The following is a 15,285-nucleotide window of genomic DNA, read 5'->3' as shown; positions in this document are numbered from 1 at the left end:
TATAATGTTGAAGTATGGTCAACTCTTTCAACGCCCCTTCTTGATCCAGAGCTCGAACGTTCCATTCACAGAATTTATTTATGTTCGTATCTTCCGGTTCCTCAGCCTATTGGATAGATTTTTTTCAGGCGTAGACTAAGTTCTTGTAATAAAGTTAGGCATCCTAAGAATTTTTGGAGTTGGTTCTTGCCGGCGAGATTATCTGGAAACTTTTGAGATAGGTAGGTGGGAATCGGTTATTGGCTTCCAAGTCTGGTAAAGTGATGCTCAAATGCATGATGAATGGGGAATATCTTTTAATATCTTTTCTTTCTGTTAAAACTTTCTCTTTGACCGATGCATGCTCAATGGTGGGCGGTCAAACCACTGACCCACACCCCGACGAAACAAAAGATAGCACAAAAAAACAAAAAGGTTACTTCCTAGATCAGCACCCAAACCGAAAAGGAAAGCGGACGGAGGTTATATCCTTCCTTCGCGCGAGTGCACCGTTGGATCGCGCAACATCGGCTCCGAGATTTGTGCAGCGCGGAGTCTTTTGACCAGGGGCGCGATCCAACGATCGACGTCGCGAAAGAAGATGAAACATTCTTTCGCCCGATGGATACAACCCGAACACAAGCAAGAAAAAGAAATCTAGTCAGATCACGGCTCCAATTTCTCACATGCCGAGGGGACGAGCCGACGTGCAGGACGTTGGTGCGCGTCGTCACGTGTGGATGTGACGTCACGTGTGAGCAAAGCTAATGGAGTGGCTTCCGGAGAGGTGAATGTCGATGATGCGTACTGGAGATATGGAACGATTTCAGCTTGTCGGATAAAGCCTCTGTGCGCCCTCGGATATGATTTGGATTTGAAATGCTTTTAAACATTACTACTCTATTGGTTTGTGCATAAATGGAAGGTCTCATGCCTAAAAAAAAGGTTTTGAAAAACTTATTAATTCTATTGTTATAATGTGCACTCCTCAAACGTGCGATGTATGTCTTTATTTTTACTTTGAACCTGCACCCCACATATTTGGTCTGCATGAAAGGTCTCTTGCGCAGACTTCTTGGGAATTCATCTCTTCTTTTTCTTATTTTTATTTTCATCAAAAAAAAAAGTTTCCTCTATATTTACTTTAAAATGAACAATTAATGAAGATTATATTTGTCAAACCTACTCAATAAATGGTTAGATCATAGCTAGCTATCTGTTGCCGCCAAAATTCGAACCCCGAGCTTATAAAGGTTGGACTAGCTTCGAGCCGAAGAGGTTGGCTGGCTAGAGTGATTATGACGGGTACCCGAACAAAGAAGCTGGCCTGGGACTGATTGTTTCATTTGAAAATAAAGAGAAGAAGTCTACTAGCTAGAATTTATTCAAAAGGAACCCTCCAATGCCTAAGTCGGATAAGAATTTTAAGAAGATGGTAGAAATTTGAGAAAGTAGTTGATGAAGAAAATATTGGATATTTTTGGACCTCGGCTTAGAGCGACCTCCTTAACCAAGGTGAACAACTTTGGTGAAGACCGAGGTGTCACTCTGTCCGTGCTAATAAAGACAACAGTTATGACGATACTGCAGTCAATACATGATTGGCGTATTTGGTACCGCGTACAGCCCTTGCAGGATAGTTACTACATTGTTAATGTATAACCAACCGTTACAGTTAAGACACGCCATGACAAATCAAGTAACGTATCAGTATTCTACCCTATATAAAACAGTGGCCCGAGAATCCTAAAATAAGTTCATTTTGGAGACTAGTCTCTATAAATTTTTTTCCTTCCATATTATTGCTCTATTATTCTAACTTAAGCATTGGAGGGTCTTATTCAGCTCGGGTCTTACCGATCTCAAGGTGAGCTGAGAAGCATCCTGACTTTAGTTTAGAATTTAGCGACAACAATGGTCCCGCGTAAGTGAGAAAAGCATTTTAAAAAAAATATTTTTGAAAAATCTCTAGGGCTATTTATATAGGGTGGGGATCGGCAGTTGTGAGCAAGTGAGACGGATGCATGCATTAACTGCTGTATAACCATCCGCGCATCACACATGTTAGCTTAACTGCCTCTAATTGTGGGTCAAGCTATAACCATTGCAGGCCTCATAGTTTTACCATATTGCGGTGGTTGGATCCGAGGCATATCAAATATCACATGAAACACACATGCAGAATAGTGAGAAAACTACAGTAAATTCGTATAACAAGGGACCACGGTTCATGTCCAAAGATGCTCGAGAGATTTGGCCTTTTCCATGGCGGTACACCTGAGATGGCCCTGCTGAAGTGACGTGCTAAGCGAATCAAATGCTTTCATCATACCGTAGTTGGACCACTTTGGCGACCCACGTGCAAAATTGAGCTTGCAAATGCATATTCGACGGCTCAGCATACGACACGTGTCCCCACAACTTCTGCCATATATGCGAGTGGAACTTTATCAGGAATTGAACCTCCACTTTTTCGGCCTTTTAAGCGAATATGGCTCTGACGCGACTTTGAGATGCACAATTGGAGAGAGCCCTGCCCTAGTATTTCTATGCGCCCCCACCTTTGATGAATGAAATCGCTTCCCTTGGTACAAGTAGTAAAAATTTTGATTTAGTTCGGGTCGGAACTTCTGAATTTGAACTTGATATATTTATTAAACAAGTCAATATTTAAAATACGAACTTGCCATGTTCAATAAAGAGCTGATCTCATTGAATTACCTAATCTGTTTGATAAATAGGTTGCCTGCTTAAACTATTAACCTACACAATTTATATAATCTATTAACTTATTAATAAATACGTAATCTACTTAATTTGACCTGACTCGATTCGGATTAAACGGGTCAAGAGACTAGAGCCTAAACCTGATTCGATCACTAAATTGTTTAAATGGATCGATCTATTTAAGATCCAAATCTATTTAGCCCAAATCTAATTTTACTTACTATAGGTCGAATACAGATGAGGTTGGTAGGTGGAATCATATTTTACTAGCTTTGGCTAGCTAGGCACTTGCTATTGGATTGGAGTCCTTCAGCACCCAATGCGGCATCTCTTTTAACTTTTAGGAGGTGGACAAAGCTTGTGGGATTTAGGCGACCTAGACGAGATAACGAAGAAGTCTTCCTCGCGCACTCAAATCAACCACTGCTGCCGCCTCGTTGTTTACCGCCATGCGAGTGGAATTCTAATAATATGAGTCCATGTGGCCCCCACTGCGCCTGAGAGGGTGCATCTTGGGGTGTTTTGCAGTGGAGTTGATGTGTTGCCGCTTGCTCTCTCCGGTGACTTCGGTTCCTTGTCCCTGTCCCCCCTCGGATCAGAGGACATATTCCCCTTCAACGGACGGCTCCGATCCGGTTCGAATCACCCGGGCGCAACTTTGGATCGTTTATCTAACGGCTGCTAGGCCTGGGTCCGGTGTTCCTATCCAGCATCGTTTTTTTTTGTGGCAGCTATTAGATTGCGTGCACTTCACCGTTCAAATCATGTCAAGTTTGTCGCTTACATAGCTATCATTTGTGTTTGTTTTGTTTTAGTGCACTGCAACCATGTGATGATTTGGATCATTTCCTTCCGTCTAGTTGTACACATTGTTCTTTCCACTAGAAAGTCCAATAATTAGATGGGCTACCAATTATCATGTGACCCCGATGTCTTGTTTTAGCCTAGCATTGTTGCTTGAATATGGGTTGATATTGGTCTCCACCCAAAGTATATTGAGGTCAGTTAGAATCGAGATACACTAAGATCATCTGGAACTGAGGTATGCTGGGTTAGGTGAAACTGAGGAGAAAGGCAGGATTGACTTGTAAAAAAGTCCATTTGTCGGAAGATTTTCGACGAGGACCCTTCGATGTTTAAGTCAGAGATCTAGAGCAAAGACGGAGAAGGAAGAGAACGAATATAGAGAAGCATAGTCTTGCTTACCTGTGGGTCCTCTTTAGGATAAGAGTAGTGTTTGTTACCTAATTTATCGGGTAGTGCCATAACCGCACGGTAACAGATAATCGTACATTAAATGGCAACAACTATCCATGATTGACATAGCCACAAAAAAAGCTACCTAGTCTGTAACTCCATCAACCTCCCTGTAGACGTAATTGAATCGGAAGGTAATATCATCGCTTGCCATTCCCCAGATGTCCTGGAGCAGGAGATGACGACCATCAATGTCACCAGTGCACCCCTGGATCCAGCTGATCACTGTAGCCGAGTAACCTTTGAGCAAGATTGTATTGGCCAACAGCACACGCCGAGCATGACACAAACTAGCCCAAGCTACCCTCAGCACCGCCCTAGGGATCGAGCTATCAAAGATTAGGCACCCACCGACTGCCACCATTTTAGAGTTTGGGCCTTTGATCACGAAACTCGCACCACTTTTTCTGCCACTATCCAAAACACATCCATCAAAGTTGACCTTGAGAAAACTCGAGGGTGGGGGCTCCTAGGTGATATACATAGTTTGAGATGCTACAAGAGTAGAGGTAGAGTTCCAGGTGTCCCGAGCTGTCAATGGCCTGCCCGATAAGCTTGGATGGGGGATCTTCATAGCTCGCACACGGATCCTCTCCATGACGAATCTTGGTGTAGAACTGCTCTCCCCAAATATCCAAGTATTCGTAGCCAGCCAAATATGGTAAGTAGTATATGTTGCCCTGATAGCCACATACCGGGTTTGAGTTGTGTTGGTCCACCACCTAAGTGCATAGGTGAAGGAGCCGAATTGGCACAAGGCATCTGATTGGATATCAACAAGCATCTATATTTGCATAGCTCGATCACACTAGAACAAAACATGATCCATGGTCTCCTCTACCTCGCAACCATGGCAGTACGGCTGGATGCTCATTCTGCGCCTACTCAGGACAACCCTTGTCGGTAGCCAACCCTAAGTCATCTTCAAAAGGAATAAAAAAATCCCCGAGTGAAGACCAAACCTCTAAATCCATGCGTAGTCCTGCTTCTGACACTGCTCACTTTGAAAAATGTCATAGATGTCCCTCACTTGGGCTTTGGGGCTACAGGTCTTGTTCCAAACCTTTACATCCGAGCTAGCACACCAAAGAACCATAAGCGAATGCATTTTTTTTGCAAGGTGCTCTCAAAATCGATGGCTAATCCGGCTAGAGTCCCATCCTGTCCTGTCAGTGAGGAGGAGATTAGTAACCTGCATACCATCCACAGCCTCAATATTGACCATAGTCGGCCAAACCCTCATCGGAAAAGTAACCACACCTAAGGATCCCCCACAACATCCATGTTGTGCCGTCCAATCAACCATCTGGTATTAGCTAAAGCAGTGAAAATATGTCTGCAGATTTTCCTTCACAAGAAAAAGCATATCTCCGACTACTCTAAAATGCCTCACCTACAGTTTTCGGACCGTATCGAGCTGTCATCACCTAATTCCAAAAGCACTAGGATTCGAAGAGGTCCTCCACAACATTCATATTGTGTCCATCTCACGTCAGCCATCTATTATTAGTCAAAGCAGTAAAAACATGCCAACAAATCTCCTCTACAAGAGAGAGCATCTTCGGCTATTCTAAAATGCCCCATCTGCAGTTTTCAGATTGCCATCACTTGACTTTAAAAATAGTGAGGCTTGGGGACCAGCCTCGCGGCAAGTCAAGTGATTAGTGCTTTTCTCCCTGTAAGCATAGATTGGATGAGTCCCGTGGCATGTACAGCGGTGAGCCCAAGCTATTAATTTCAGTTGTTAGCCGAATATTTGTTTTTTCAATCGTTACCGTGCATAAAAATTACATGATTATTATCTAAATTTCACCAAAATTTGAATTTCTCGTGAAACTTCTATTGCTCGTCCAAAAAAATATTGGTTGATCTTGAACACGTGATGTCATTGTCACGTCTTGTTGTCAAAATGGCTATAATATGCTGTCATTATCTTCTTTAGTGTGTTTTTTCTTCGGTACCGTGTTGTCCTTATCCTGTTAATGCATATTTTGCACGTGCACAATTTTAGCGAATATCTATAATTTGTCAAACACCAGTTGGCTTTCGCACGAAAGCATATTATTGCCCCACCATTTAATTTGCACCAAAAAGCAAACCCACGGAACACCCAATCGGCATTTTACCCGAAAACTCATGGGCAAACATGTTCCCCGGTGGTCCGTTTCCGGTTCCAAAGTCCTCTTTGGCCAAACCATACAAGCGGGCCAGGCGACGCCTCATGGCCAAATAAAAAGGTCATGCGGCCCCAACTCGCTTACCAAAGCATCGCCGAGCCAGATTTATGGCTTCCACCACCTTGTCCTGCCGTCCCGTACCGGACTGGACACGGCTTTTTTTTTTTTTTTTTTTTTTGTCAAAAAAAAAAGAGGGGAGGGGGAGGGACCAGCCCACCCGCGTAGCAGCCCCATTACTGAGCCCCCCTTCCACTAGGAAATGTTCGATACAGGTCGCAGGTTTCGCGTGCCTTCCCCGACCCGTGGGCTCACCCCACTGGGTTCACCGCCTCACGTGTGGGTACGTCACCCCAGTGCCACCTTGGTACAAGTGGAAGGAAAGCATAACCGCCAACAAGCCAGCCGAGCGTCGGGCATCCGGTCCCCTAATTTAATCGACGCCCGCGCGTTTCGAACCCGAACAACTTAGGCGGAATTATCGCCCCCTTACCACCAGGCTACTAGGCAACTGGACACGGCTTTGGTATCTCAAGCCATGAAGCAGTATTTAGCTAATTCGTAGGAGAAAAATGCACGGAAAGCCAACCTTGGTTGCTGAAAAGTAAAAAAGTCCGAGGACAAAAAAAATAAAAATAAAGGGCTTCCAAAACCATGGCTCATGTTACGGTCAGTGCTTTAAAGTTGAAATCATTACATGCCAAAGCAAATTCGCACAGGCCCAAAGAACTGGGTCTGGAGCGTTCTCACTCCTGTTTGGCAAACGGGACTTTTTTTTTTATGATGGTTGTTGGGCCCCACAAATTTAAGTGTAGGAAGGTAATAAATATTTGTAAAGTTCGTAGTTGCTATCCAAAACTACTCCCGTCTCTCTCCTCTATGGCCGCCGGCCTCGGAAGGACCACAGAATAAACTCCTGCTCGCACCCATTTCCAACCCCTCCTCCCTCTGCCTTCGCCTTTTTATGCACCAAAACCTCCATAAAATCCCCACTTTCTTCCATCTCCTGCTATCAATTTCTCTCCCTCTTCAGAGGGCATCGGCTCGTCGGAGAGGGCAAAGCCTTAGAGGAGAGGATGGCTTCCTCCAAATGGGTCGCGTTGGCTCATCTTGTTTCTCTACTGACTTCAGTCCTTGCTTGTTCTTCCTCTCCCGATCCCGCTGGATTCCTCCAGAGGGCAAAGGAATCGGAGTTCTTGGACTGGATGGTAGGCATCAGGAGGAGGATCCACGAGAATCCGGAGCTCGGGTATGAGGAATTCAAGACCAGCGAGCTCATCAGGAGGGAGCTCGACGCGATGGGCATCGCCTATAAGCATCCGATCGCCGTCACGGGTGTTGTGGGGTTTGTCGGCACTGGGAAGGCTCCGTTTGTTGCGTTGAGGGCCGACATGGATGCGCTTGCGATGCAGGTTATGCCCTTTTAAGCTTTAAAGATTGTATTTTTGATGGGATTTTGGCATGGGATTTTGGCATGCGGCAAGGAATTCGTTGGGTGTGGGGTGGAATTTCTGCAGGAAAAAGTTTGTTTAAGTGAGGGATTTTCGAATTTAGGATGTTTTACCAACAGACGATGACACAGAGGAAGGGGAAAAAAGACACAGAGAGAATAAAAAACAATACTTTCCTCCTCCTCTTTGGATTCTGCAACATCGTGGCCTCTGATAAAAACGGTGATTTTGAGCTTTGAATATTTAACCTTTGATGGATGTTGAAGTCTATTGGATCGAGTCTAGATTTTGTTATCTTACATTCCCCGCCCGCCCGCCCCTCCCCCCCGCCCTCTCCCTCTTTTCCGGAACTGGAACATCGCCTTTGTGATTTACTATTGAAAGAGAAAAATAGACAAATCTGATAGAGGGAAAAGCCAAAAAAAGAAAACTTTTTTCGATGTAAAGAACCGGAATCTGGGCACCTTAAATAAGACAGAAGGTCTGATTTGCTCTTTGGATTGGAAACCATACGTCATGTTTTGATTTTTTTGTTGCCACATTGCTATTATTATATTTGCCAAGTTTTACTAGGCACCTTCTGTTCCTTAATTTTTCCCTCTACACCGCGACAACTTATCTTTCAGTTTATTTCTGCTTGAAATTTATTAAATCACGCATTCTTTTTATAAGTTTCAATTATTGGCAATGCTTGTGCTGATTCCAACTCTGTTGGCAATGAACAGGAGAACGTGGAGTGGGAGCACAAAAGTAAAGTCTCTGGCAAAATGCATGCGTGTGGCCATGATGCCCATGTCGCGATGCTGCTAGGTGCTGCTAAGATCCTCCAAGAGCATCGTGATGAGTTGCAGGTTTGACATTCATCATTTCTTTTCTGATCTTCTGAAATATTGTGATCGTATCATTTTAGCATTGATGTCCTCTTCCATATATAAAGTTTAGATTGATCTAAGTGTAAGGCGAACTAATGGTCTATTGTGTTTAAATTAATGCCAGGTTTGCCGTGTTTTAATGGTATGACCTGCCCACTTGCATGGGTATCGATGATTTATGGACAAAATCCTCTTGCATCTAGCATTGAGGTTGCTCAATTTTGAGATAAGAATAAATCTATAACTCCCCCTGATTGATCCATTTATTCACAAAGAAGTCTGTCACCTATATATGTTATAAAAAGGCATGTACCGACTTTAAAAAAATTGCGACTTTTAAGTGAAGTCTGCAAATCGCTTGCCGACTTTACTTAAAAAACGCAAAATTTTTTAAGGTCGCGGCCTGACTCTGTTTCAAACGAAACAGGGTAGCGGTTTGAAATAGAGTTCGGCTGCGACCTCCCTTCCCATGGCTAAGGCCAGCCTCCGCCAACCTCCATCAGCCTCCAACAGCCTCCGCCGGCACTCCGCCGGCATCTGCTATCCTCCTCCAGCCCTTCCTCCTCCGCTTGCTCTCTCTTTCTTTTTTCCTCTCTTCCGTGGTCCCTCTCTCGACACAGGCCCGGCACGGCCTGTACCAAGTCGTCCCGCTAAAGAACTGGTATTGGTTCCTCCGACCTTGCGCTAGGCTTTTTAGATAATATACGACTTTGCAAGACCAAAGGGCATATCATAATTCTACATTTCACTCCACTTAGGGCCTGTTTTTGGTCCCTCTGGATTTGGTGGAATGGGCCAGGGAGAGAGTGTGACGTGGGAGGGAGGGAGCGGGAAAGGGAGAGGTCATGGGTTCATGAGGTCCAATCATTGCAGGATTAAAGACCAACAAGACTCTCTCTCCCGGCCCTGCACTCTCTTCCCGGTCGATCCCGTCAGATCTGGCAGGAACTTCCCAAACATACCCTTATTTGATTAAGCAACTCATTAGATCTGATCCTCAAGTCCTGTGCCCTTTCTTGTAAGGGTAGATAATTTTGATTATTGACATTTGCACCCTAGAAGGCTAACATCAGGTACGCTTGACAGCTTGGGGTCTTTGGTTGTAACTAAGGTAAGCTTGTTTTATGCCCACTTTACCTAGTAAAGTACTAAATACATTATCTTAGAAGGAGTATTGACATTATTTGTAAGAGGGTGGACACAATGCTAAAAAGTAGTAATAACCTCAGGCTTAGTCCTATGTTGGAGCTTTTTCAATTCTACGATGAACTTTTGAACAACTCCATCTTGATGAGAAAAGGCTAGGTTTTGGGGTGGTTGTATTAATTTGTTGAGATCAATTTTTTGAAATGTGAGTTTTTAGGATTTCCATGACAAAATATATTGTTACTGAATTGTATCATTTGGAAGTTAGATTTCAGACGATTGTTGCTAGAAAATAAGATAGCCCTTATCACTAGTCAATCAGCATTATGAAAGAAGTGTTGTATAAAAATTAATTTGTTAAGTTCCTACTCATATGTTGATTTTTCACAATCTTCCCCTAGTACATATGCTGTAAAAGGATTTCACAGACCAATTGATCTATGCGGTGAATTCACCCTAACTCATGAACAGCTACAATTTAGCTTTATAATGGATAATCCATGGTTAAGGTCTGAATATTTCTGATAGGGCTCGTAAAAGATATATCTGTGGGTTTAAGGATTTGGTGAAGTGGCTGCATTTGAAATCAGCAGGATCATTTGCGATCTAAGCAAGATTTCCTTCGTACGAGAATCCACAGTTTTTGGTTCTCTCTCTCTCTCTCACTATGTGTGCATGTGCGTGCACACGCTACATTTGTTTCCTTTTACAAGTTTTAACTGCAAAACTATTGAAAATGCACCTCTTTGTTGTTCACTATGGAGGCAATTGCTGTGCTCTGTACACTGGACATAAAGTGTTCTGTGATATGAGTGGCACATATTATCAGAAAAAGAACAGATCCCTCACAATCAATCTCTGAAGTCTATAACTAGTATCAAGATCACTCTGTTACGATGAACGGAAAGGATAAGTGCTGGAGTGATAGCAGTAATTCAGTAGAATTTATGGAAGTAAGGAAAAACAACTCTTGCATCAAATAATTACTACATTACCTTAGTCTTTTTTTATCCCTTTGTGTGTTGTTTGGGCATGTGCTCGTCATGCACTATGTCTTAAACTGCTAACTTTTTTTTTTACCTTACAAAGGCAGGTCCGCACAATTTGCATTGAATTAAAGATGCATGTAAATGAACAACCATGTTAAAATATATTTAGCTATATTTTTGTGTAGTTTTGTAAAATCCATAGTCTAAATCAGCTTTTTTTTTTCCTTAATTTAAAAAAGGTGTTTGCTTGGTCAGTGTTAGGGACGCAGTCTTTGTAAGACTAGCTACTTCATGTTGTTAAGACAGATGTTTAGACTAACTAAATACATCTGTTAAGTGCATGTTGCTCCTTTCTCTGAGGAAAGCTGCATTAATGAGTGTCTTTTTCTGTGAATCCTTTTCTTGTTCCTTCTAATCTCCTATATTTATCTGCTTCTGCAGTTACCTGAGATTCTTTTCTTCATATGATGTTGCCATCATCTTTTGATCTTTGTGGATCACCCTACTTTATGAGTCCTTCACATTGCTGGTGAATCATCAGTCTTTTTCTGTCTTTAGAATGGTTTTGCATAGATAAAAAATTCCTTTATGTTGTGCAATCCAGGAATATGTGATCCTTGATTTGGCAAAGTATCTTCCAATTATCTTTTCCTCATGAAAATTCATCTTCATTATTGGGGCTTCTTGATGTCTGTGTTAATTGGGCCCCTTTACTTTCTGTTGAGATGAAGCTGCTGCAGTTATTTTGCAATACTGTTTTAATTTTTTATTGTTTGTCTATTGTGCTTATGCCACAAAATTAGTCTTTTCAGGTTATAGAGTGACTGTATGATCGAGAATCCATTTTCTCCTTCAATTGAGAGTAAAAAAAAAATGTTCTGTGTGGGGAAATACCGCACATTCATACTATAAACTGCTCATGATAGTTGTTATTTGCAATAGGGAACGGTTGTCCTCCTTTTCCAGCCAGCTGAGGAAGGAGGTGGTGGGGCTCAAAAAATTATAGAAGCTGGAGCTGTGGAGAATGTTGATGCTATTTTTGGGTTTCATGTAGCATCTGATTTACCTGTTGGTGTAGTGGCATCCAGGCCTGGGCCAATTATGGCAGGGAGTGGGTTCTTTGAGGCTGTAATTAGTGGAAAGGGAGGTCATGCTGCCATTCCTCAGCACACGATAGATCCAATTTTGGCTGCATCGAATGTGATAGTAAGCTTGCAGCATCTTGTTTCACGGGAAGCTGATCCCTTGGATTCACAGGTATCCAATTTATATACTTTTGACTTCTTGCTTGAAAATCCTTCAGAAGCGCATCTATTTGTTGGGAGCTTCCTCGTTGTTTTGTATTTTCTCATTTAATTGAAATTAGCGTGCCTATTTCATTCCCAGGAGCAATCTTTTACATCTCAGTTTGCATGATCATCTTGAGTTAAAAGTTCCTTACATTACTGTTCCTCTGATTCTTCTGACAACTGTGCAAGCATTGGTTTCATGTAAACTTTTCATTACAGGTACTAACAGTGGCAAAATTTCAAGGAGGTGGCGCGTTTAATGTCATTCCAGATTCTGTTACAATTGGGGGAACTTTCCGTGCCTTTTCAAAAGAAAGCTTTTCTCAACTGAAGCAACGAATTGAGGAGGTATGAGATCCTAGGAACTTCTTCCAAGGATAACTCTGGAAAGATCATAGTTTAGACCAAGCCTTTATTGGTAGATGTTGGAGTCGATTTTGCCTCATATCCATAAACATCATAATCATGTGGCTGAAGGAGCATTACCCATTTGGCCAACTAAAGCTAAGCTACTAAAGTGTTTTAGAGAACCCTGACCATTGATAGGTCAGGTCCAGTTGGGATCTCAATAAGCTGCACTTAATCTTTCTAATAAACAAATTAGACCATAACCATAACTTTGCCAAATCGTGCATCAGCTGTTTTAATGATGGGAGGTTATATCAAGAATCCAAACTGCCTGTTCGGACTTCTGATTTTCCTGTTTTCCTATATAACCTGAATATTGCAGAACATGCGCTTAAACCATTCTGACCAGATGCAAGGTAAAATTGTATCTGCTTCTCATCTAATAAAATGTTTAGGAGGTTCTAAATATTTTGTTTACGAACCCTACCACCGAGTCATAACTGGTTCAGGAGAGGCAGGTAAACCGGAAAACCTCTTATCACATATACTGGGCATTGTTCATCAGATAACTTTTTTCATTTGGTAAACCCGGATCTTTATTATATTGTCCTTGAATAAAGACAGCCATGAGAATCAGCATGTAAAATATTATCCGTGGGTTACTTATTGCTGCTGTGGGAGCAGAATCTTTAATACTACAGTTCCAATGGCTGAACTTAGAGCTCATCACATAACTTTAATGAACCCCTACGAGCTACCTGTAATCTAGCCTCACCCACTTGCAATGCATGGGGTGTACCAAGGAGAGTTTGAAATGGAATAAATGCATCTCCATGTCTTTACCTTTTATGGCACAGACGTTTTCCCAAATCTGATGCTTTTGGTTTTGGTCACAATAGGTAATTGTTGCACAAGCGTCTGTACAGAGGTGCAGTGCTACTGTGGACTTTCTTATCAAAGAACGTCCCTTCTTCCCTGTGACGGTTAACAGCAATGATCTTCATGAACACTTCCAGAAGGTTGCGGAGGAAATGCTTGGGTCCAGCAATGTCAGAGATAGGCAGCCGGTGATGGGAGCTGAGGACTTTGCGTTTTTTACTGAAGTCATCCCCATGGCATACTACTACTTTGTAGGGATGATGAATGCTTCACATGGACCACTACATCCTGCACACTCTCCATACTTTACAGTCAATGAGGAGGCACTTCCATATGGTGCAGCCCTTCATGCATCTCTTGCCGTATGGTACCTTTTTGAAAATCATGCCCCTTCTCCTTCGAAGGCCGATTCCCATGATGAACTCTAGACATTCTTTTTCCATTCCTGGTGTCTTAAGTTGCAGATGAATTGGATGGTTTTGTGCAGGTGGATTGTGTTAGTTTAACACCATGAGCACTTTATAACTGTATATTGGGATGATGTCGGGATTTATAACAGGCTGTGATTTGTCTTGCTCAACTGCTGCTGAATTTTCCATTATTTTATGTGTAGTTTATCTTAAATTCATGTTAGACGTAAACAACTTCATCTTAAAGCTGGATTTCCATCTCTTAGGAGGAATGCTGTTGTAGCTTCTACTTGGTTTGGAAATATGACTGTTTAATCAATTACCCATCAGGTGAAACTGGATAGCCTGCTGCTGTTTTCTTGGATTCAATTTGGAAGGAAGTTGTGAGAGTAGTTAGAAACGTAGTTGAAAACGGAGGCGCTGGCCATTCATAGACTATTTCAACAAGGCTACGAGTTCTGGCATACTTGACTTTGTAAAGCTTTAAGGTCATTCTGCTCATCTGCTGTGCTGCACTTGATACCAGGTATCAACCGATGTCTTGCCTTACGCCCAGATCTTGGCTTAAAGATGGTCGCTGGCCATGAACTCATATGGAAAAGCCATAGCCGCAGGGCAGAGCTCTTGTTTCTATGGGACAAGATGGCTTCCCTTGAGGCTAGCAGTCCAGTTAAATGGTAACAAGAGCATCTTAATTCTTTGCTTGTGCGTGGAGTGTACATTAGTAGCTTGAGCCCCTACCTTTGCGATATTTTCTACATGCCCACTGCATGATTATTGATATTTCTCAAACAGTAAGATGAGCAAAGGATGGCGTTATTTCCATCCAAAATCCTAGCAGTCCATTGGGCGAGGCGACCATAGATGCCAGTGTGTGTGGGATCCTACAGTAGCAATTCCATGAATTTTGCAGACAACTGAGCTGTGATTTTGCAGACAGTGGAAATTCCATGAATCTCTATAAGGTTGTTTACGGGTAACCTGATTTTTATGATTTTTGTGACTAAGAATCTCTGGTTGCTAAGCAGAAGGGCATTGCTGCTAGGGCAAGATCAATTTGGGGCTGCGCTGTCAGATTGGTTGTCATGCAAATCCTAGCAACAGGCCATCAAGTCCTGAGCTACCTTTTTGACTTATATAGATAGATTTTAGCACACAACTATTTTATTCCTATTTCTATTAGCCATTTTACAGCTTCTTTTTCATAACAAGACTTTGTTAAGCTATTCATGACTTCTATATGGATCATGTTTCTATTTCTTATGAGTTGAATATATTCCATATGGATCATGACTTCACTTTTTGTTAGATAAATTATATTATTTTTGACCGTTTTTGAAAGAAATTTGAGGTTTTATTTTTAAAAATATATATTTTATCTAAAAGAAGGTACAAGTGAAATAAGGTGAAGCTGGGCGGGGTGGCGGAAACTCGCCGCTGCGACGGTTATAATACCGCTATTTGAAAAACCGATCTTTTTTGTACCAAAAAAACAGCTTTCCAATTCGCCTCCGAATTCGATAGATAGACCTCTGGTCTTGTCGGCTGATGGTCTATTTTTCCGGCAGGCAGTATGAAAGCCAGGAGTCGGCAATCGGACAGCAAAGCTAAGGGAGGGGAACAATGAGGTCGAATAAGTGATGATCTTTGGTCGTGTCTACAAAAGCCATTCAATTGTCAGGATCGGAGAGGGCCGACACAAAATCTCTAAAAGACTCGCCATTCAATTGTCAAAGCCAGGGAGACTTCCAAAGCATTAATATG

General features: G+C 42.3%; 1 protein-coding gene across 1 annotated transcript; it reads left to right on the top strand.

Annotated features, from left to right (window-relative positions):
• The first annotated feature begins 7,005 nt into the window (after positions 1-7,005).
• Positions 7,006-13,765, top strand: LOC103719311 (IAA-amino acid hydrolase ILR1-like 1). Its single transcript, XM_008808503.4, has 5 exons — positions 7,006-7,549; positions 8,314-8,439; positions 11,538-11,852; positions 12,104-12,232; positions 13,132-13,765. The coding sequence occupies exons 1-5, from the start codon at positions 7,214-7,216 to the stop codon at positions 13,537-13,539; spliced, it is 1,314 nt and encodes a 437-aa protein (XP_008806725.2). The 5' UTR covers positions 7,006-7,213; the 3' UTR covers positions 13,540-13,765.
• The last annotated feature ends 1,520 nt before the right edge of the window (positions 13,766-15,285 follow it).

This window comes from Phoenix dactylifera, chromosome 11 (genome assembly GCF_009389715.1).
Source record: "Phoenix dactylifera cultivar Barhee BC4 chromosome 11, palm_55x_up_171113_PBpolish2nd_filt_p, whole genome shotgun sequence".
Taxonomy (NCBI): domain Eukaryota; kingdom Viridiplantae; phylum Streptophyta; class Magnoliopsida; order Arecales; family Arecaceae; genus Phoenix; species Phoenix dactylifera.
This window is presented reverse-complemented; position numbering and strand designations above follow the sequence as displayed.